The sequence below is a fragment of the Macaca thibetana genome, chromosome 16, assembly GCF_024542745.1.
Source record: "Macaca thibetana thibetana isolate TM-01 chromosome 16, ASM2454274v1, whole genome shotgun sequence".
NCBI classification, from domain to species: Eukaryota; Metazoa; Chordata; class Mammalia; order Primates; family Cercopithecidae; genus Macaca; species Macaca thibetana.
Window position 1 is genome coordinate 35419105 of NC_065593.1, and position 24106 is coordinate 35443210.

The 24106-nt window shown below is 36.8% G+C and overlaps 2 protein-coding genes across 4 annotated transcripts in view; one reads left to right on the top strand and one right to left on the bottom strand.

The window, feature by feature from the left end:
* The window catches only part of SKA2 (spindle and kinetochore associated complex subunit 2), a 976874-nt gene that overhangs the window by 406059 nt on the left and 546709 nt on the right, over nucleotides 1-24106 (top strand). The gene's annotated exons all lie outside the window — the stretch shown is intronic.
* The window catches only part of CLTC (clathrin heavy chain), a 75325-nt gene that overhangs the window by 6187 nt on the left and 45032 nt on the right, over nucleotides 1-24106 (bottom strand). The window contains exons 10-31 of one of the 2 annotated variants that reach the window (XM_050764647.1): nucleotides 23219-23341; nucleotides 21872-22009; nucleotides 21466-21630; nucleotides 21133-21313; nucleotides 18866-19029; nucleotides 14052-14177; nucleotides 13019-13161; nucleotides 10736-10970; nucleotides 8402-8524; nucleotides 6867-7012; nucleotides 6447-6630; nucleotides 6057-6249; nucleotides 5458-5615; nucleotides 5093-5257; nucleotides 4873-4980; nucleotides 4621-4788; nucleotides 4347-4496; nucleotides 4127-4258; nucleotides 3898-4008; nucleotides 2656-2826; nucleotides 2075-2296; nucleotides 849-869 (exon numbers count right to left, since the gene is read on the bottom strand). In XM_050764647.1, the coding sequence (XP_050620604.1) occupies nucleotides 849-869; nucleotides 2075-2296; nucleotides 2656-2826; nucleotides 3898-4008; nucleotides 4127-4258; nucleotides 4347-4496; nucleotides 4621-4788; nucleotides 4873-4980; nucleotides 5093-5257; nucleotides 5458-5615; nucleotides 6057-6249; nucleotides 6447-6630; nucleotides 6867-7012; nucleotides 8402-8524; nucleotides 10736-10970; nucleotides 13019-13161; nucleotides 14052-14177; nucleotides 18866-19029; nucleotides 21133-21313; nucleotides 21466-21630; nucleotides 21872-22009; nucleotides 23219-23341 (3327 nt within the window). The remainder of the gene's footprint in view (nucleotides 1-848; nucleotides 870-2074; nucleotides 2297-2655; nucleotides 2827-3897; nucleotides 4009-4126; nucleotides 4259-4346; nucleotides 4497-4620; nucleotides 4789-4872; nucleotides 4981-5092; nucleotides 5258-5457; nucleotides 5616-6056; nucleotides 6250-6446; nucleotides 6631-6866; nucleotides 7013-8401; nucleotides 8525-10735; nucleotides 10971-13018; nucleotides 13162-14051; nucleotides 14178-18865; nucleotides 19030-21132; nucleotides 21314-21465; nucleotides 21631-21871; nucleotides 22010-23218; nucleotides 23342-24106) is intronic. The other variant, XM_050764648.1, reaches the window with a different exon arrangement.

Genomic DNA, 24106 nt, shown 5'->3' on the forward strand with positions numbered 1-24106 from the left:
GATGGAGACAAGCCAATGAAGGAAGCAGCAACCAAAAGGTGCCTGAATTTGACCTCCTTGGACAAGCCAACTGATAAATAGGAGAGCAAATTTTAGGTAGCTTCAGTGGTATGCCTTATTACAGAAAGTAGAAGTTAATACTTTGTTAAAAGTAATTCATGTTGCTTAGCAACAATTATAGCAAGCTTGGCTCTCGTGATTAAAAAGGTTTTGATTCCTCTTAAAAATGGACTAGCACCATAAGAACTGGACACCTGGAGAAACATGAGGAAAGTCTCTTCGGAAGCAGCTAGTATCTCTTGTATCTACTTTCAGCAAAAAATTAGTAAGAATCAAGAGATCAGAAACTGGATCACAGTCCTTCAATACCAAAAAAAAAAAAAACCCCAAAAAGCCTTTTAGGGCATGTATATACATATATAAATTCAACAACTGTCAGGCAAGCTCACAAAGTAAAACCAGAGGCTGTTTTAATTTACTTCAAGTATTATGATAGTCCTATTAGGGTCCAGATACCCTGACAGGGAAGAGAAATTTCCTGTTACTTTGGAATTAATATGGAAACTCACCATACTCAGTTTTTCATAATATATTTAAGAGAGACTGTGAACCAACTACTGATTAGCCTCCTGCCCTTCCTAAAGCCTATTAGCCGATTAGTAGCAAACGTCTACTAATGTCCTACAGTTCTATTAAAGTTATGTTTCAAGGGACTTGCAGAGGCTTTAGTGAAAATTTATTGGGGGGAAAAAGCAGCAGCAGCAGTGTAGAAAAGGAAGGAAAAAAATCATGCAAATTCCTTAGACTTAGTTCTCCAGACTTAAAGATGGAAAAGAATCAACTTTCACCTTTTCCTTTATTGCATCAACCTGCAAAGGAATTCAGAAGGTGCAGCTTAGAAAAAAAATCAAATTCCATATTGAGCATAAAAAGGTAGAATCAGCAACAAAGGTTTAGGGAAGAAACATCTAACCACTAAAAAGGTATGAGAGAAGTGAAAATAAAGGGCATACTGGAAGCAAAATTTAGATTTTTCTGTAACTTCAAAGCTTACTGCAGAAGAATTTATGCTACAGTATGAAAGAAAGCAGCTTAATCACTAGTAAAATTTACAGCACTTAGGTTAACAGCAGCTTAGAGACAGGTCTCACAAGTTGGCATTATGTTTAAGAAGCTATTCTCATCTATGGCTAAAACATGTTGGCTAAGACAAGGCAACATGTTTTTTCTTACATTGAATACAGAAAATGTTAATTCTTTAAAAACTTGAAACAGACACAATGGTATCTAATTAAATGATATCCTGAGGAAAAATTCAGTGTAGTAGGGGTTGTTGGTAGTGCTCCCACTCCCCCTACCCCCGCCTTAACTCAGGCAGGCTGAAGGAATCAGTTGGGAGACTCTGATTTTAATCATGTTTTTTGCTTTGACAAAAAGGATCCTCTAAAACCATTTAAAAATGTTCTAGAGAGAGAAAGCTAGTAACTGCTGAAGACAGAGTGAGTAAATTCTTACATCAAAAAGGGACACTAAGATGAATAGTGAATTTTACAAGGCAATTAGACCCCCAGCTTGTTTATGTGTTCACCTCCTATGATATTTTTAAATCAGGGGTTAAACTATCAAAAAAAATTGTGAAGATTAAAAGGATGTTAAGAATATACATGCAGCTTCCCCAGGGGAAACAGGCATAGACATCACTAAAGTCAGGAGCCAACCAAATAAAAGGGAATCTACAATACTAGTTATGATTATTTGAGTTACAAGAATTGAGTTTGAGAAAAATGCGACTTTGAAATAAAATTTATCGAATAGTTTTTAAAATAAAAAAACAAAATATAGATTATTTTCACAATCATAAATACACTGAGGGTAAACAGCTACATTTGAGTTCCCCTTCCAAACAGTGTCATTTATCAGCTATTAAAATTTTTTCAAAAGAACAGGAATATTTTATGATCGACTAAATGACTGACTTCTACTAAATAAAAAAAATTTAAAAAATTAATGTGCATGTAGAATTTTACATATCTGCAAGAAAACTACTTCTGAATACACTTAGAAGAGTCATTACCTTTGTCAAGTATTCCTTCATGACCTGGATGAAATAGGGCATGGCAAAATCCATGATATTGTGCCTCCATGCAGTTTCTAGGACAACATCTGGCCTTAAAAGATCGTAACAGGTAAACAGACAAGCTCCAAAGCACTCTCTTTTTTCTTCCTGCAAAAACCACTGCAGGAGTTCTTCAGCCAACTCAGTATCTTTAGATTCAGAAGCATACTGCATTGCATCCTATTCAAAGAAAATAGTGAAAGTCAAAAAACATTAGACCCAACATACTAAACTAGTAAACCAAGAAAAACAATGGAACCTTTCCAATATAAATCTGGTTTTGCAAGGGGGAAAAAAGCCTCCTAGTTGTATCATTTAAATTAAAATTTTCAAAGAACAGATAAGCTAAAGGCCTTTTTTTCCCCCCAAACAAGTTTGACCTTAACATAAGAGAGCCCCTAGAATCAAGAAATCCATTAACTTAAATTGCCTTAAAGTCAGTTCTCATATTCACAAAACCAATACTTTTATTTGTAGAAATCACTTGTAACATCATTTTAGGCCTGGTTTAACAGCCCCCGCCCCGCAACTTTATCAACCTTGTAAAGGCTGTCTTTCTTGCACAGCTCTACACTCTGTTTCCAGCGATTGTTGCCTTTGAAGAGATAAGCAGCAATTCTCCTGAACTCAATGAGTTCATGTTTTTCCAAACGCTGAGCAAGCGAGATATTGTCAAAGTTGTCATAAGCATCTATTGATGTTCGCAGAGCCTTAAAAAAAAAAAAGCCATCCAAATGCCAGATCAGTATTTTGTTTAACATTATATTCCGTCCTCGATCAATAAGCCCCTTAGATGGTAACATGTAGTATGACACCTAGATTCAAGCATCAAAAGGTGTTTTTTCACCTTACCTAAAGATAACATTTTCTCCAAGATATTTCAGTATCAAGGACTAACATACGGCTATGAAACTGACGAGATTTCTAATTTGGAGGGCAAGTTTTGTTTTTTTTTTTTTTTGAGATGGAGTCTCCCTCTGTTGCCCAGGCTGGAGTGCAGTGGTGACACAATCATGGCTCACTGCAACCTGCCTCTAGCATTCAAGCGATTCTCCTGCCTCAGCCTGCCAGGTAGCTGGGACTACAGGCACGTGCCACCACACCCGGCTAATTTTTTTTGTATTTTAGTAGAGACGGGGTTTCATTGTGTTAGCCAGGATGGTCTCGATCTCCTGACATCATGATCTGCCCGCCTCGGCTTCCCAAAGTGCTGGGATTACAGGCGTGAGCCACCGCGCCTGGCCTGGAGGGCAAGATTTTATTCCCTAGAGAAACTTCTGATAAAACTCAGCATGGCAGCAGTAAGATCTGCATGCACGGAGCCTCAAAGAAAATCAAGAGAGAGAAAAAAAGGCAAGGAGCTTAAGCTTCACTCTACTTGACTTTTGCTTATGCGAAATCCTTCGTAAGATAAAGTTTATACAAATACTAATAAAACAGTAGGAAAGAAAAATGGTGAATATAGTTAATATCAAATAAATTTTATGAACTAGTTAAGTGATCAAAGACATTTTTGACTCTACCTATAATCTAGATGTTAGAGATAAAGTAATCATATCTTTTTTCAAAAGCAGTATCTTATACAAGATCTGAGCAAAATTCTGAAAACTTGGCACTTAATTAGAAGTAAGATTTGTCAATCCTGAAACCTTACTAAATTTAGATCCTAGGAATGCAAGCAACTACTGTTTACAATCCTAAATGATAATGGCGTTTTTGAAAAATGGGAAAATGTAACTTTATGAGTCTTAAGATTATGTGCAAGAATCAAAAGGTTTTACCTGATAATCTTCTTCTGTAATAAAGAGGTTGTTCAATGATTCATTCACAGATTTGTTGTTATGGTTCTGAACTGAACGCAAATATGGTTTCACCAGTGGTAGCTGTTTAACCTTTAAAATAAAGAGTTTGTTACAAATATAGCACATTATTGAAGTCCCAGGGACAAAAGTTATCCTAATATGTCCTAATTCCTTGCTATGAAGCTTTGGTTTAAAATTATTACTTTACCTTGCTGAAATAATTGACTGCACGAGTGTGATCCAACCGTGGAGACAGCACCATCAGCAAATCATTTAACAACAGAGGCTTGAATTCTAAATAGAACTGTATTGCTCTATAGTATAGTTCCACATTGGCAACCTATAATGGGAAAATCCATATATAAGTCAGTTACTTCCTAATGAGCTTTCTCCTTCTGAATCCTTTATCTTCTGAAGAAAGTACACACCTTGGTAATGATATCTTTGAACTGCCCTTCTTTCCAGGCATCAGTTGGATGATTCATCATGGTAATTATGGCATTATCATATTCTTCATACTTGTCATACAAAAACACCAGTTCTGCCCAAAGATGAGCTTGTTCTGCAGCTCTTAGCACCTGCATAAGAAAGACTTAATTGCTTTAGATATGAGTCTAGCTAACAGCCTTAAAAAGAATAAGATATTTTGAAGTATTAGTTTTAACTACACAGTTGCTTCACTGTGTTACAATGACTGGTTACCTTGGGAATATTCACTCTAGACCAGAACAGCTCCAGGTGCTCCCTCATTTTCTGAGGCTTAAATTTAGAGTATAGAATAGCTAATTCAGTAAACATTCCCATGTGAGCTCGCTCAAGTCCCAGTGCTGCTTCCAACATGGTAATCAGCTCTTCAAAATAGCCACGATCCTGAACAAGAGAAATGTGCAGTTAAAGATAAAGAGTATCTATGGTAAAAGATCTCAGGTCATATAAAAGTTTCTTGTTAATTACCTGATAGTAGTTGATAAGTTCTTCTAATTCATCTGCGTGTACAACAATATGAAGTCCACACATCTGAGCAAGACGGAATTCTTTCCCATCTACACAGGCGAAGCAGACCTAGAATAAACATTTCCTTTCTGTGAACTCAAATGTAAACATGGCTAGTTGTTTAAACTAATGTTTACAGAGCGTTTCTTTAATTCTTCACTCAAACTTGGGTTTAGATTACCTCTTTCCATGTTCGAGTACTGTTAGCTTTCCTAGCCCCATCAACAGCTGCCTGATATTCACCCAGGTGAACCAGGGTAGATGCCAAACGTCCAAAATTGGAAACATTATTGTACAACAACTTAGCAGCATCATACATTTTTTCATCATAACAACGGTCACCAACCTGGAAAAAAAAAGGTAACGCATATTCAGTAAGATATTAGTGTGAGCTTAATCCTCTTTTCATATTCATACCTTCACACTGAGAAATAATTTGTTTTCCTGTAGATTTTTCCTTGGAATTCTTCAGTTATGATGTTTTGATCCTACCAAGCTAATCAAGTAGCCCAACTAGTTTTTCTTAAATCTGAAAAGGAAACCCACTTGTTGGATATGAGCATTATTTGGTCCATTGATAAATTCTTCTAACTCTGCAAGGCGGTTTGTTTTAGCCAGCGCAAATATCAATTCTGTCTCCACATAGGACTCTCGAGCCTTCTTACGGGCCATCTGCAAGTACTTCACCAGTTCTTCCCAGTTTCCTAAGTATAGAAAAAGAAAAAATATATCCAAACACTAACATCCCAGTTTATCTTTCACCCAAGTAAATGAAAATTGCTCATTTCCTTTTCAAGGAAACATGGATAATGACAAATGTAAACTGTGCAATATTTCACTTCTGTATTATCAAAGACCAAATGAATAGAAGAATTCTCTTTTTCCTTAAAGTTGTAAGATTAGAGAATTATCAGGATTTTATGAGACTTCAAAAACAGAAAATTTATCTTCCCCACTTGTAAGTTTTGTGAACTTACAAATTCACAAAATACAGCCTCTTTTTATCTGGACTAAGATGGAGTACTAAAAGTTTTCACAGGAAACCATGCAGTATCCAACTCTTCTACAATTCAGAACAGGCAGATATCTTAATGCTTAGCTTAATCATTTTGTGAGGTCTCAATACATAAGGTAAGAAGTCATACCACTAGTATTGGCAGCCTGAACAACTTCCATGTAGGAGGAAGGATCGTCTGCTTTGATATAAGAATCAATGGCTTCTTTCACCATTCCTTTCTGCAACTGGGCTTTTGCAAGTTGACTCCAGACCGCAGGTTCATTGCAACGTTCAGCAAACTCATATGCCCGATCCAAGTTTCCAATATGTTCAATTAAGACCTAAGTACCCAAGTTTGAAATTGGGGTTAGAGTAAAATCAATCCTACCCAGAGCAATTACATTTAAGCTGTTAGTATTTTATTGCTCTTCTATTGCCATAGGAACAAATTAGGCCCACCCTCACAGGACAGTGCATACACTGAATGAGTAGAAGACATTACATTTAGTAATTCAACTTAGGTAATCTAAAGATTTACCTGAACTGCTGAAGTATTGACATCAAATTTCCGGAAAATGGCAAATGCTTCTTCAAACAGCTCATTGCTGATGGCGATATTGGCAATATCTGGGGCATCATAATTATCCAAGCGGTTAATATACTCCATAACACGTGTACGGTCAGCTTTAATTGCGGTGAGGATAAGGAGGTTTTGCAGATTCCTTTAAGAAACAAAAGAATATTTTAAATGCAATATTTTAAGTTTATCAGACATAAAAAAAAAACCACTGTGACTAATAGAGAGGTTTTTGTCTCAAGAGATAGAGTGAAGGAGGGGGGATATTAGAAGAGTGAGAATTCAGGCAACTTTCTCTGATCTTTTTGTTCCTTCCCAAAACTGATGGGCCATTATTAAAGACTGACAATAAACAGCCAATGGATCCCTCTGAAAGCATACCTGTGTTCACTGAATACAGAGTTATCAAGGACAATTTTCTCCAGCAGTTCAATCAGTTCATTAGGAAGGTCTGCAGTCATGAAAGCCTTGACAGTTACTGACACTTCTTCAGGGTCCTGAGTCTCAGACAAAGCTGTTTGTACAACCTACAGAGGATATATGGGACATAAGTATTGAGAATCAAGTTGGTTTTAAATAAGGATAAGTTGGCCTCTCATTAGAAAACTTGAAATAGGCAGAAAAGAATGAAGTAGGAAAAAGACCTTTAAATTTACACACAGAGGTCTTTCTACACAAATCTATACAATATGTGTAATTCTACTCTCTTGAAAAATTACTCTAATTATATAATTTCTATCTTTTCCCTGATTAAAACATTATCCAGGCTAGCAATCATCATTATCACTTTAGTGGCTACACATAATTCAAAATTCAACTACACAGATGTGGAACTATAGTATCAGTAATTCTTCTAGTTTTGCCTATTTGCATGGCTTTCTAGATGCTGCAATGATTTCCAACCACCCCCTCCACATCCTTCCCCTAGGAAGCTTTGTAACTAGTTGGAATGTTCCTTAGAAATGCTTCCTAGGAAAGGAATGAAATATTAATAGCCTTCAACCTATTTGTTTCCAAAATGTTTTATTTATACTTATTTCAGGAGAATTTTAAGACTCATTATTAACAACCCTTCAATTTTTAGAGCTTTTAAAATATGTTGTCTATTTTATTTAGGTATAAAAGCCCATCTCATGTGCAGTTCTATACTTCTTGTTAGTAAGATATAACAGATGCACTTGGTCTTTTGTATTTTCTCTTATCCGTATCTTTTGCTGACTTATTGTCTTGAAGTTTCCAATCAATTTAGCCACTTCTTAGGCGTTAATAGCAATCCTTACTGTTTAGTTTGTTATTTTCCTTTTAAACTATGATGAACCGAGAGAGTTTTATGTAATTAAGTCATGTCTTTTAGGATGTGTTTTCGTTTTTTTTGATACAGTCTCGCTTGTCACCCAGGCTGGAGTGCAATGGCGTGATCTCAGCTCACTGCAACCTCCGCCTCCCAGGTTCAAGCGATTTTCCTGCCTCAGCCTCCCGAGTAGCTGGGATTACAGGCGCGTGCCACCATGCCTGGCTAATTTTTGTATTTTTAGTAGAGACGGGGTTTCACCACGTTGGCCAGACTGGTCTCGAACTCCCGACCTCAGGCAATCCGCCCACCTTGGCCTCCCAAAGTGCTGGGATTACAGGCGTGAGCCACTGCACGCAGCTTATTTTTCTTAATGTATGTTATATACCTATTTATACTTATATAAATTTACATTAATTTATATATAACGTATATAATCAATTTACATTCATTATATACAAATGAATGTAAATTGAATGTATATAAATTTTAATTTCCTTCTACTTTGTATTGCTTTCTCTCCTAGTTAAATATGATCCATTTGAGTATATGATGAGGGGATTGTATCCACAGTTAAAAATGTATAATTTTTACTGACAGTCATAAATATGTTTGCCAATGTTACCTGGTCAATTAGGGGTCTCCTGTAAGGATTGCTTTCCAGCAGCACGCTGCCCCACAATTCTGGATCCTTTCGACGTACCAGGTAGCGAGAAAGACTTTTGAAGAGGGAATTCTCATTGCAAACCTAAAGAAGATATGACAGATCAATTTCAAGGTAAAAAGTAAAAGACTTTTTATAGCATTTTAGAGGTTATTTCCTATTGTTTAAACTCTGTTTATTGATAATCTTACTGATATTGGACCTACTTTTGGACTTTGATTCACGTACCAGTAATATACTGTTTTAATTATACAGGCTTTGTAATATACAATTTAACATCTGGTAGGACTAGTCCACTTTTACATTTTTCAGTGTTTTACTAGCTGTTCTTGTGTGTTTATTTTTCCATGTGTATATGCACATGTATGTACATAAGTGAGCATATGTATGTACATAAATATAACTATTTCCTAGCTCTGACCACTGAAAGATCTTAGAAGCAAATATACCTAAGCTCAGATCTTGACTTCTAATATTTTCAGAAAATAGGAGTCTTGCTCTGTTGTCCAGGCTGGAGAGTGCAGTGTTGCGATCGTAATTCACTGCAACCTTGACCTCCTGGGCTCAAGTGATCCTCCTATCTCAGCCTTCTGGGTAGCTTCGAACCAAGTGCATGGTACCTCCCCCAGCTAATTATGTAATTTTTTGTAGAGACAGGCTCGCTATGTTGCCCAGGCTGGTTTCAACTCCTGGGCTCAAGTGATCCTCCTGCCTCAGCCTCCCAAAGTGCTGGGATTCTAGGAGTGAGCCACTCACCTGGCCCAGATCTTGATTTCTAATACCATGCCCCAGTAAAAGGTTCCCTAGAAAAATTACTGACTCCAGGGCTGCAGAAGGTACAAAATGAGCTTGGTGTATTGTGTGCCAGAAAATAAGTTAAAATGCTCAAAGAACAATGAGCCCATGACACAAAGACACAGACTGAAGATGTTCTCACCAGCTGGGACAATTTGAGCATCAAAATAAATAGTAATGGATTGCACCCCATTGAATAAAATCCAAGAGTTCATGAATGCATGAGTGTTAACTGACAAATGTGGAGAAACTGCTAGAGTTTGAAAAATTTTCATTTTGCAACCAACACATTAAGAATGTTTTAAGCAAGAATCAACATGCTAAATTAAGAGAGGGGGTAAGAGGATATTTGCATGGTCTTAAGTGTCTACTTACAGACTGTTTAATATCTGCAAGAGGGTAATAATTATATAATAAAGAAATGTTACAACTTGATAAAAACTGACAAAGGGGACAAATGAACACTGCGTGCTTCTGGATATAATACCATGAGAAAAAACAAACCACCACTGAAGCAGTATTCTGGGTAGAAATGTATAATCTAAATCTAACCTTCAGGAACCATCAGAGGAATCAAAATGAGACACATTCTATTTTTTAAAAAGAGACTTTACATTTAAATGAAATATAGAGAATAGGCGAATCCATAGAGACAGAGTACAGTCTGGTGGTTGTCAGGGGCTGGGAGGAGGGGGTATGTGGAGGAACTGTTTAAGGAATACAGGGTTTCCTTTTGAAGTGATGAAAAATTGGAACTAGATAAAGGTGATTATATAACATTGTAAATGTACTGAATGTCACTGAATTGTTCACTTTAAAATGGTTAATTTGATGTTGCTTTAAATTTCACCTATATAAAATAGTTACAAATAGAAAAAGCAACTATCTGTTTACAAAAATATCAGTGTCATAAAAAACAAAAGACTGAAGAACCATTCCAGAGTACAGGAGACTAAAGAGACATGAAAACTACATGTCATATATAACCTTAGACTAGGGGGGAAAAAACTGCTACAAAGGACATCATTGGTTAATTGACACAACTAGAATAGAACAGATTTTTAAAGGTATCCTGTCAATGTCAAACTGACTGAAGCTGGTACATTTCATGTGGTTAATGAAATAGAATATCCCTATTCTTAGGCCATACACTCTGAAGGGGTATAAGGCCATGATGCATTCAACTTATTCCCACGTGGTTAAAAAATAATAGATGTGTGTAACATATACGTATGAATGGTGTGCCTGCGTGTAAGAGTGTGAGAACACAAATGGTAAGGCTAATGGGGTTAAAACATTAACAAGTCAATCAGAATAAAGGGTATATAGACTTTATCCACTATTTGGGCACTTTCAGATTCACAATTATTAGCAAATAAAGTTTTTAAAAAGCACCCACTGTCCCCAAATGTCCCATATTACCTAAAATCACCCTGAACCTCTCATATAACAGGTTTTTAAAAATGCAGCTTTTTTACATATTCAGCTGGCAGTACTCACATTAATAAGTTCCAGATCACACTGGCCACGTTCATAAGCAACACAGGCCAGATGTGGATCTCTCTTCTCACAATACTTTCCAACAACGCGACTGTCATAGTAGGGATTTTCACGAAGAAATCTCTCCGGGTTGTTATTACTGTCTATGTAGATTTTGGCTAAGGCATTGTGAGTAGCAGGCTCCTCACAGCCCTCATGAATTCTGGCCTCTAGCCAAGGCAGAAGCAGTTTCAATCTAGGAAAAATGGGAAAAAAACCTCACACACACATACTGCATTATAAATAACACACTCTTGACATGCTAACTATGTAAATACCTTATGGTCTACAACGTGCTTTCACTTTCACATACTTTTTTTCTCCTTGAGTACTGCTACATTGCCCAGACTGAAGTGCAGTGGCTATTCCAGCCATAATCATTGTACACTACAGCTTTGGGCTCAAGTGATCCTTGGACTCAAAAGATGATTGAGTTGCCCAAGAATAAAAAGAAGGTATATAAAGCTATTTTCACTCTCCCAGATTTATCTGCTATATGATATACCTACCTGCTTACATCTGAATAAAAGATTAGAGAGTCACACAGTGTCCTTTCTTTATAACACGCAAAATATCTAGACCTTAGGAAATTTTGTTTATGGATAGAATGGGGAGGTGATATTATATAGGCCAGATTATCTGAGAGTTCTTTCAGCTCTTAACACAGTTAACTTACAGCATTACCTACAGCCAAACCCTAAATACATACTGGGAATAAAATCTGGTAGCTTTAGAAGCTCTGGGTTTAATGGTTGTAGCTGTCATATAAACACTCCATCAAGGAGCACAGTTTTGCTATACTATAGCTTGTTTTGGTAGTCCTGATGACCATGCCTGCTTTTATTTTTATTTTAAAGCCAGGGTCTTCTGTTGCCCAAGCTGGAGTGCAGTGGTGGGAACATGGCTCACTGCGGCCCTGACCTCCTGGGCTCAAGCAATCCTCTCACCTAAGCCTCCCTAGAAGCTGGGACTACAGGCACAAGCCACCACGCCTGGCCCAAGCCTCTTTTACCAATGATTTAACATTAAAAGTAGCCAAAGAAAAAGCATTATTCTGTTATTTTGTCTACCAGTTCACATGGTTATTATGAACACTCCCATTAGGGAGAAGACAATTTTAATAAATAGAGGCGAATATCCAGCTCCTAAAAACATGCGCAATCCAAGATGTGCCATGTCAACTTAAGGAATAAAAATTAGCTAAGGCATGTCTAGACTAGTGACTTAGAGGTGAATCTAGCTTTTCACAATATAATTTGTCACAATATAATTTGTCACTTAAAGACTAAATTATCTAACTGTAACTGCCATTCGCTTGGAATATGCAATAAGATTATTTTCAGGTAATAGATTTAAGACTCAACTGAACCTCTTATTAAATGTTAAATTGTTATGACATGAAATTACTTGAAACTAGGCTCAAACCTTTAAGTCAGTATTAACTGTATATCTCTATTACCCTTAAATGCAAAATTTTTCCATGTTTGAAACATTCTAATATAAATTCTAAGAATATAATTAGTAGATCACCTATACCAACTCAGGTTAAAATGAAATCCCACAGACTTTCTTAATTTCTTCTTATATAAACAGCAGAACTTCCCACTAGCATACCACCTCACCACCCTCATTTACATCAGTACTTCCTAAACACTAGTTCCTCAGAATGTTCCAGCTAAAAAAAGACTTCATAGTCTGTAAGTTTTAGAAGCACTTACACTATATTCTATTGGAAATCCATATGATCATGTATTATCATGTTAAGGTACTATAAATTAAACATCAGTTGAATTCAAGAGTTGCACGGGGAACTCTTTTGCCTCATACTTAAATAAACACCACGCTATTTGTTTTTATTAAGCAGCTTTCTCAGGTTGGAAACACCACACTATTGATCAGTAAATAATTAGTTGTTAAATACATAGGTATCACACCTAACTAAACAAGAGACTTAGTACATAGTTTATATTAAAAACACATAAAGTCAAACTACATAGCTGTAATTATAAACATGCCAAAAAAAAGGATCAACCAGGTTAACAGATATGCTATGACAGCTATAATGTTTCAGAAAACAGATTTTTTTTGGGCGCTATTAGCTAGCTTATCACCTCTACGTGAGGTGTCTTCAGGAAATTATTCTCCACGTGTTGTTGAGTAGTTTTGGAACAACTGACTACCTATATTTTTATCTATTGCCATGCTAAGAAAGAGTAACTTATCCCCGTTAAAATGGTACTACACCTGTTTCTTTTTTCAACCTCAGCAACAAGCTCATCAGTAGAGAATTGACCTCTTACAACAAGAATCAAGTTTTTTATGACATCTTCAGAACAGTCAACATCAAGTAATCCTCCAATAACCACAGGAAGTCGACTTGGATTCACCTGTGGTTAAAAAAAGTAGAAGAATGTCACTGTTATTAAAAGCAAAGAGGAATTAGAAAAAATAAAACCATTTATCTCTATCACTTTTAAGCTCAGTTTTTCTTTAAGTTCAGTTTTTAAATTCAGTAATAAACTGAGGGTCTAAATTTGCAACTAGATAGAAGAATTCAGCAGGAGGTCCGGCTAAAAGCAAGACTTCATGGTTTAATAAGTATTGAAAGCACATATACTATATTCTCTATTAGGTACCCAAGCATTGTTCCATATGATAAATAAGTCCAAAGAAACTACAGTCAAAGATGACTATGCAAGACTATCTAATTAAAAGGCTCCCATGATAGCAATACTGCCTGTTTCTACAGTTAGAAGGTGAAGTATCTAATAGCTGTATTTAAGATGGTTTGAAAACTCTGCTTTAGAGTCTAGGGCTTCTACATGGATACCTCAAGGCCTATCAAGTTAGTAGGGCCGTAGGCCACCCAACTTTTTCAACAATAGCAGTTCTATTCTTATATTTTACACACTTGGCAAGCATTTCTTTTCCCCTTCCCTGAGTTGGCTTGCTAGGAAAGCATGTAGAATTTTATGGGGAAAAAAGTATTAAAAGCAGCTGGGCATGGTAGTATGCACCTGCAGTCCCAGATACTTGGGAGGCTAAGGCAGGAGGATTGCTTGAGCCCAGGAGTTTAAGGTTAGAGTGAGCTATGATTGTGCCACTGTATTCCAGCATGGGTGACAGAGCAAGACCCTGTCTCAAAAACAAAAACAAAAAAACCCACGTTAAAAGCTGCAGACCACTCTTATTGAGCACAGAGTTTCAAAAGGATTTCCAGAATATGAGAAATAAAATCTACAGTAAGATTATACCTTTACATTACCTACATACTTACCTTCTGTACATATATCTCTATATACTTTTGAAGATTATTTCTATATAAATAGAGCACCAAATCATGGACAAAGTCAAATCGATCACATACAATGATAAGTGGTAGCTGATCTGTTAGTTTCGCTTCCTGAAAAAAAGACAAACAAAAGGAAGCTTTAACTTTCTCCTTCTATGAGGTATCGAATCTATGTAAAATATGAGAATCTGTTCTACACTAACAAGAGAGGCTCACACAAGCATGGCTCTTCTGTTAAAGAAAGAACGTCCCAATAGTTGAGTGTGTACATCCCAGTTTCAGTAAATTTTTACTAAGCAATACTTGGATTCACACAGCAAGATACCAGGTCCTTCCCATACACACCCTTTACCAGAAGACAAGAGTAACAAATTAAGATACCTGAGCCAGCAGTGGCTCTCAGATGAGAGCCACTCATCTGAGAGTCACCACACTGGGACTTTCATTGGTAGTCACATTTCCATTGTATTTGAAATCAACTTAATAACTATAGTCACATTGTCAAACATATGGCATAAATGGCTCACATTTGTTTCAAACTAATGATTTTCTATCCCTCCCCACATCCAATCTAGACAACCAGTCTCTAATACTCTATTATAACAAAGCCTTCAAGGAGCAGCATGATGGTGACTACATGTGGCCATAAGAACCGCCCCCCACCCCCCCCAAAAAAACAGCATTTAAAGAAAAGACCTCTTTAAATTGCCAACTGCTTTTACCATTCCATTACAGATACCAAACTACAATCCTACTTATAGATTGACATAGAAGATGTTACAGACAGGTAAGTAAAACCTGTACTGGGCATTTACCTGATACATGTCCTGTTACATTCCACAGACATAAGGTAGAGCACAAAAAACAACAGTTTCCATCAGGAATTCATTTATACACAGTGAAACATTCTTCAATAAATGATTCCTCTAACATAGTCTACTAGGGAAGCAGAACTAAGTAGGGTAGAACTTTCCCCAGTGATGGCCACTAAGAACATTATTTTCAAGGTTAGAATAAAATGGCTCCTGAGACTAGGGGATATTAGTTACTCAATTATAAATAATACAAAGACTAGTCTATGAAGTGTTCCAAGAACACCAAGGTAAATCTTAATTTTAATTTAGCCATCCTAAATTAAAAAATAAAAATGTCTGTAAAGCTGCACATTTTCGACATTAAGGAAGGTTTTCTAAAGCAAGTATTGTTTAACACCATGGAAACTCTGCACTAATAGCTGTTACAATCATTTCTAGAATCTGTCTGCATCTATCTATGCAAAAATTTTAGTATGTTATGTTTTTCCTACTAAATGAACATCAAAAAAGTATGGATCAACACACTAGTCATCTTACCTACACACATATAAAATATTTTTGTTAACTTTATCACTTACAAATAATCTAGGATTACTTTATTTTCATGCATAGGTGTTTAAACTTCTGTGGCAAATAATTCCACTTTTGTGGAATACTAACTGTATTCCAAAAGAAAATTTCAGATTTAAAAAGACAAAATCTAGGTTATTTTCTTGACTGCTAAAATTTGCACATGATTTTATACATGGTAGAAATGTTATTAACACTTTAATAATACTAAATTACCTACTAAATGTTTAATTAACCGCCAGTTATAATGGTTAAAGATTTTAAGATCAAACTTGAAATTATATTAACATAGAGGTTTTCTTCAACATAAATTTGTTCATTTAACAAATATTTATGAGTACCCAAGTATCAGACTCTGTTCTTAGTTACTGGAGATACAGCGGGGAACAAAGGAAGCAGAGTCCATTCTATCAAGGAACTTACATTCTAGTGGGAGGAGACGTACACAGTGGTGTTATAAAGAAAAACAAGCAAAATGGGGTAGGAATGGGTTCTATTTTAACAGGGCAACCTGAGACATCCTCTCTTATGACATTCAATCAGAAACCCAAAGAAGGAGAAGGTCATGAGAGAATAAGTAGTACAGGGCACAAGCAAAGGCCTTTGGGCAGGACAGGGTTGGGGGAGTTCCAGGAATAACAAGCAGGCCAGTGTGGTTGAAGATAAACCACGAAAGAAGAAAAAAAGAAAGGTAGAAAATAAGATCAGAGGTAGCAAGGAGCAGATCATGGGTCTGATGAACAGTTACATGCTTTCTACAGAGAGTTTACAGTTCTACAAACTTAGGGCATAAGCCATGTGATGCTAATGACACAACTTTATCCTGCTCACAGGGTACCTTAAAGGAGAAGTTATGTTCTACCAATCTCTTTATTCCTGGTGGCTAACACACAATTGGCACTCGAATATTCAAGATCAGAGTCAACGGTATTTTTCTTATGACACAGGGTTTACTTACAACACCAGTAAATTATCATGTAGCTAGTACCTCTAAAATTCAGTTTAATGACAGTGGTAAGAGGCATCGTAACCATGTACTACAGGTTAACAAGGAATCTATTATGTTCATCCTCAACACTGGCATCAGAGGATAAATGTGATAGTTGCATCTTAGTATTGAGCTCCCATCTCAAATTATGTAGACATAAGACACTAAATTCACCTCTAATCCTAGCCGGAAGTAAATTCCTTCAAAGAGTCAGGTACAAATTGATATCAAAGAGAAATAAATACCTGCCTGACAGAAATCCCATTTAAGCTGACTCCACCTTTTTCCAAGGCTTATCACTTATCAGTAATAGTTACTACCTCAACATCTATAGTATACAAGGTACTTGATAAACATAAGCTTAATGGTTGAAGAAACTGAGGCTGAGGCACATTCATTAACTTGCCTGAGGTAACGGCTAGACATATACTGAATGAACAAACAATGGCTAAGTAGAATTTGAAACAGGTCTGACTGACTCAAAAGCTCATAATCCACATCCACACCCCTACTATATCAGGCTTGCACCTAATTCACAAGTGTGGAGGGGAAATCTTCATCTGATTAGATCCCATGGGATATGCAAACCTAAGGCAGTACCATCCTAGTACCCAGAGGATTATTTTTTATGTCTTTACTAGAGGATTTTTTTAAAGCTCAAGAATGTGATAATTAAATGATAGCAGTTAACTTCATTTTGCCTTCCAAATATATGTAACTCAAATATTAAAATCCAAAGCTAAAGAAGTTACAATTTAAGCATAAAAGCTGAGGGCTCAATAAAAACAAAAATCATGTAAGAATCTGGTAGTATTAACACAGGAACAGAAAACCAAATACTGCATGTTCTCACTAGTAAGTGGGAGATAAATGATGAGAACACATGGACACAGGAACAACAGACACTGGGGCCTACTGAAGGGTGGAGGATGGGAGGAGGGAGAGGATCAGGAAAAAAACTAATGGGTTGTAGGCTTAATACCTGGGTGACGAAACAATCTGTACAACAAACCCCCATGACACAAGTTTACCTATATAACAAACCTGCCCATGCACCCCCCGAACTTCAAAGCTGAAAAACAACAAAAAACCCCCAACACCCCCTGCCCCCAAAAGAATCTGGTAGCAGTTTTTTTTTTTTTTTTTTTTTTGAAGGAAATAGTAATGATACTCACAGAAGGAAGTGAATCAGTAGTATGGGTACACTAGTCAAGCATAGAGTATCAAATCTTTCTCATCTGGAGGGGTTTTTTGATACCAGAAAGTTTTGGTCCAAACATAGCATACTAGCTAGGTTACCCAGAATATTCATGATGGCCAAAGACATTATAAAGCTACACTTTTTTGAAAAGTGTATCTTTTAATCTAAAATGTAGAGCAATTTCAACATTTTGACTACCTCATTACACTAAAATCCCTAAGGGTTTTGCTATTTCATCTAGAGCCCAGGTAGTAAATTCTTCAAAAGAACAATCTGCCAGTGCAACCACAGGCACAAATGATGATGGTCTGGGAGCAGGAAAAGCCTACTTTTTGTACTGTATTCTACAATAAACATTTTGGTTTCACTTGTAATTTAAAATTCTTCCAAGACAAAAAATACTTCAGCACTTTCTATAAAGTCTCAGGAATCATTTTATATATATATATAAAATACACACACACATAATAGGCAGTGAGAGAGCAGTAATCTAAGTGTTCTGTAGTTTTCCTGGTCTTTTAGAGATAGCTATCAACTTTAAAGTTTTATTTCCCTCACAAAGTAACTGGTAGAATAAAGCTAAAGCTAAGTTAAACATTAAACAAAATTAACTGCCCTTAGGGATCTTCTAGAGTTCAGAATGTCTCGACCATTACTCCTCCCTGCAACACAGGTGGTCCTTACTTCTCTATAACTCATTTCATGTATCACAAAGCTGAGCATTTTGTTTGATCTTATCTTTAATTTATGAATTATGTATGAATAATATTTTAGTTTCTAGAGTTGGGCAAACTTGATGAAAGAGGTAAGCCTATACATTCCTTAGATAACAGATCCCTTTGCCTACCATAGAGGCTCCTCAAAATGGTATGAAGAGCAAGCTGATGTTAATATTCAAAAGCCTAAATGATTCTCAAATGACTCTGAAAGTATATAACCACTTTTCTAAATTTTTCCATCCAAAATTAAAATAAAGGAAATTCCTTTGAAATAATGCTATTTTTTTTCTTCTTTTAAACAGATGGTCATTCTTACTCACCGATTTCCTTCCGTATTTCAAAGGAAACCACAGAGTATTATGTTTGGAAGAAATAATCCAGCACACAACTTAAGAATGCTAACAATTTCACATTTAGGGAAAAAATATTTTTGAACTACAACCAAACCCTTGTAGAACTGCTAAACTGGAATCCAACCAGAAAACACGTTACTCAAAACCACTTACCTTAAGAAAATTCTTGACTCGCTCAGGATCATAGCAGTTGCTTTCTCTACAGATTCTTTCTACTTCTTTGATTTGCCCAGTCTTGCAAGCTGCCTGAATGTATTTAAAGTGCACATCTGGGTCCTGACTAAAGTTAACAATGGATCCCAGAAAATAAAAGAGACCTTAAAGAAACAAGTAATTACAATTAAAAGCGTAGGCACACTTTTGAGAATGACTGAAAAGCATTTATGCAATTAAAAAACTGTTACATTGAATACTCCCAAATATAAGTTGGTTGCTTAAAAAGCTCGATAAAAATACTAATTATTCCATTAATCAGATCAGTAAAATGGATTTGCACTTTAATCCTAAAGAACAGACAATTCAACCCAATGTTTCCTTTCTTTCTTTTTTATTGAGGCAGGTCTCTGTCACCCAGGCTGGAGTGCAGTGGCACGATCATAGCTCACTGCAGCCTCAAACTCCTGGGATCAAGCAATCCTCCTACCTCAACCTCCTAAGTAGGTAGGTGCATGCCACTATGCCAGGCTAATTTTTAAGAAAATTTTTGTAGAGATGGGGTCTTGCTGTGTTACCCAGGCTGGTCTTGAATTTGTGGCCTCAAGCAATCCTCCTGCCTTGGCCTCCCAAAGCACTGGGATTATTAAAGGCATATACCACTGTGCCCCTATATGGGAAATTTTAAATGAAGACCCCAATACCTGGTGTTTTTCAATATGCAGTTTATAGGAAACATACAAAATAATTTGGGAAGAATTTAGTGCAGTATTGTCCAGAAGAACTTTCTGCAATGATGAAAATCTTATCTTTGCCCCCCGATGTAATAGCCACTAACCACACGTGGCTATTAAGCACTTGAAATGTGGCTAGAGTGACTGAATAACTAAATATTAAATTTTATTTAATTTTAATAACTTTCGATGTAAATAGCTGCTATATGTGGCTAGTGACTGCTGTACTAAACAGTGTAAAACTGTGAAAATTAAGAAAACATTAAGAAAACTAGTAGACTCTCTTACCCCTTCTCAATAGAGCACTACTACTACAAAGAGGAGAGAAAGGCAATTGAGGACCAGAACTTAGCCACCCAACAGTGATTACGTTAGTTCCCTGCATAGCAGTGGTTCTCAACTGAGGTGATTTTCCTCACAGGTGACACTGGCAATGTCTGAAGACATTTTTGGTTGTCACAACTGGTGGAGCTGACGCTACTGGCATCTAGTGGGTAGAAACCAGGAATGCTGCTAAATATTCTACTAAATATTCTACATCTACAGGAATACCCCTCTACAATGATTATCCAGCCTTAAATGTCTATAGTACTAAGGTTAAGAAATTCTGCTAAATAGCAACAAATCACAAAATGCCCTTGGCGAGAATCACCTGCTATTGTAAGAGTCAGACATATAAGCATAAAATGTTATTATACCCGATCATTAGTACAGATTGAGTATCCCCTATCCAAAATACTTGAGACCAGACATGTTTCAAATTTTCAACTTTGGAATATTCGCTTTATAATTACCTGATCAGCATCCCTAATCTGAAAATCCAATTTCTGAAATGCTCCAACAAGCATTTCCTTTGAGCATTATGTTGGTGTTCAAAAAGTTTCAGGCTTTGGTGCATTTTGGATTTTCAGATTAGGGACACTCAACCTGTATTTTCATTTTATACAATTTCAACACCACTACTATTTTTCTCTTAAAATTCTACCTTTCATTCATCTATAAAATATCCAAACAGATGGTCTTGTTCACTGCATATCCTTAGGATCCAACATAAAAGGGCCTTGACAACATTTATTGAATAAAAATTAAAATGTCCCATAGAACAAATTTTTAGAAAGACAAGATTTCCAGGCCGGGCGCGGTGGCTCAAGCCTGTAATCCCAGCACTTTGGGAGGCCGAGACGGGCGGATCACGAGGTCAGGAGATCGAGACCATCCTGGCTAATATGGTGAAACCCTGTCTCTACTAAAAAAATACAAAAAAAACTAGCCAGGCGAGGTGGCAGGTGCCTGTAGTCCCAGCTACTCGGGAGGCTGAGGCAGGAGAATGGCGTAAACCCGGGAAGCAGAGGTTGCAGTGAGCCGAGATCCGGCCACTGCACTCCAGCCTGGGCAACAGAGCGAGACTCTGTCTCAAAAAAAAAAAAAAAAAAAAAAAAAAGAAAGACAAAATTTCCAATAGCCTGATCATAAGCATACCTCTTCTTGGCTATCTTAAGTACTTTTTTAAAAAACTCAAAAACTCCTACTTACCTTCAAAACTCTTGAAAGATTCAAAAAGTTCAATCAGAGACTGAGTTGACAGTTGTTCATGATATTTAGAAGCCACTTGAACACAGATCTGCAGATTCTGACGAATGTTGGCAGACAGCATGGCTCTGAGACATTCTAGGGAGTCTTCTACTGATAAGGAACCAAAGTAGTTGACTAACCACTACAAGACAAAATAAATGAATGAATGAATAAATGAAATAACGTTGAACCTCATGGTGGTATGAAATCATTAATATTTAGTACCACAAACACATTTTCAGTGTACCTATTAATCACAACTAACACCATCTATCAGGTAAGAAACTGAAATACCTCAGGGTTAAGAAGATGGGTGTGAACCACTGCACGTTTTATATCATATAAATCAGTGAAGTGTTCTAATGCACGCTGCAGTAGGCCAGCCTTTTCACACAGTTGAGCAATGTGAGCCCGGTCATAATGTGTGAACATCTGATTGCCTAGAATAGCATCTGCAACCTGTAAAACCACAAACAAGGAAAGTTAATTGTCCACTCCATTTATATGAGTAATTCAACATCCATTACAGATTAAGGTTTAATAGTGAACTGTTAAAGAAAGTACAAAAGAATATTATAATAGCTAAATTTTCTTGTATAAGGAGTAGGCATCTCAGTAGCTTTGCATGACAATCTGAGATGCTCTGCACAACTACTAAAACAATGTTGGAAACATGCCTAAAAAGCATTAAAACACATACTTGAGGCGCATGCATAAGGTTCATCTCAAGTAACCGCGTCTGTAAAGGACCTTCAGATGGGCGATTATTCTTCAGAGCATCAAGCAAGAATGCAGTACATTGCTGAATTAGATTGTATTCCATAAAGACATCTACAATCTACAAAAAAAATAGATTTAAAAGAAATTGTTTTAAGATACTATGGAGAGTATGTAGACAAAATTATGCACGAGCTCTTTCTTTACCTGAGAATTTTATTTGGACAATATGAACACTTTAAGAACAAATTTTTGTCCTCTAGAGAACACAGTTATTTTCAGTTCTGATAAAAACTACAAAATATTTCAAGATATTACATAATAGCAGGATACAATTGAACCAATAGACCTTTATTTTATTATTTTATTTATTTTATTTTTTTGAGGCGGAGTTTTGCTCTTGTTGCCCAGGCTGGAGTGCAATGGCACGATCCCAGCTCACTGCAACCTCCGCCTCCCAGGTTCAAGCGATTCTCCTGCCTCTGCTCCCAAGCAGCTGGCATTACAAGCATCTGCCACCACACCTGGATAATTTGTTATTTTTAGTAGAGACAGGGTTTTGCTATATTGGCTAGGCTGGTCTCAAACTCCTGACCTCAGGTGATCTGCCCACCTCAGCCTCCCAAAGTGCTGGGATTACAGGCGTGAGCCACCATGCCCAGACTGACCTTTATTTTTATAAACTTTTGAAAAACAACAGCATAAACAATATGAAGGACTCTGACTCACACTTCCAAATGCATCTCTTCCCTCTCCCCATACCCAGTGGCAACTACTATCCTGTTTTATCATCCCCATGTATTTTTCATATTTTTAATACATATATATCTCTAAATAAGATGTTTGTTTTGCATGTATTAAAACTACATGCAGATGGTTTCATATTATCCATTCTTTTGCAACTTGCTTTTTTTTGCAAGGCATTTGAGGTTTATCCATATAGAGTGACAAAGCTTTAATTTCTACAAACTCTAAGTTTCTTTTTTTTTTTTTTTCTTTTTAAGAGAGTCTCACTCTGTTGCCCAGGTTGGAGTGCAATGGCATGATCACAGCTCACTGCAACCTGGACCTCCAGGCTCAAGCTGTCCCTCCACTTCAGCCACCTGAGTAGGTGGGACAACAGGCATGTGCCACCACACCCAGCTGATTTTTAAATTTTTTGTAGTTACAGGGTCTCACATGTTGCCCAGACTGGTCTTGAATTCTTGGCCTCAAGCAATCCTCCCACCTTGGTCTCCCAAAGTACTGGGACTACAAGCGTGAACCACCACGGCTGGCCCCCACTCTCCATTTCAATCAGCTTCTACAAAATATATTGTAATCACATTACCTGTGTGATGTCAGCAAGAGGCTCTTCATCTTGAACTAACATTTGGGCAAACTGCTGTCCCTGATCTGGACTGATTCGCATTACATTTCTCAGCAGAAATATCCAATCTGGAGTGTATCCAACCTATAAACAAACAAAGACTTAAACGCTGCTTCTAAGTTTCAATTTCATAGCATTTAAAGACTTTTTCTACTATAAAATCTTGCTAATATAGAACTACTCGTGAAATCACAAATTCATTTTCGATTTAAAGTGCCCAGTTAGACCCTGATGATGACATATTTGAATAAACACCTGTCAATTTTTATAACTGGCTTATCCATTTTCTTCTTCTTTTTTTTTTTTTTTGAGACAGGGTCTTGCTTTGTCATCCAAGCTGGAGTGCAGAGGTGCAATCTCGGTTCACTGAAACCTCTGCCCCCTGGGCTCAAGTGATCCTCCCACCTTGGCTTCCTGAGTAGCTAGGACCACAGGCACACACCACCACGCCTGGCTACTTTTTTGTATTTTTAGTAAAAACAGGGTTTCACCATGTTGCCCAGACTGGTCTCAAACTCCTGAGCTCAAGTGATCTGCCCGCCTTGGCCTCCCAAAGTGCTGGGATTACAGGCGCAAGCTACCACGCCTGGCCTGGCTTATCCATTTTCAATAAATGAGTATTTCAAAAGTTTGTTCTAACATGTTAAACATGTCTGCTATCTTAAATTCTGATAAGCCATGCAAGAGTAATTGCCTCAATTTAACAAGTATGAATTTGATATGAGGGGTAAGAGAATTTTTATATATTTCAAAGTAAATCAAAATGAAAGGAAATTCACTATTAAAGTAACCAAGAGTTAATACAGGCTAATTTCTCTGTCCATGCTTCGATGAATTCATGCTGAGAAT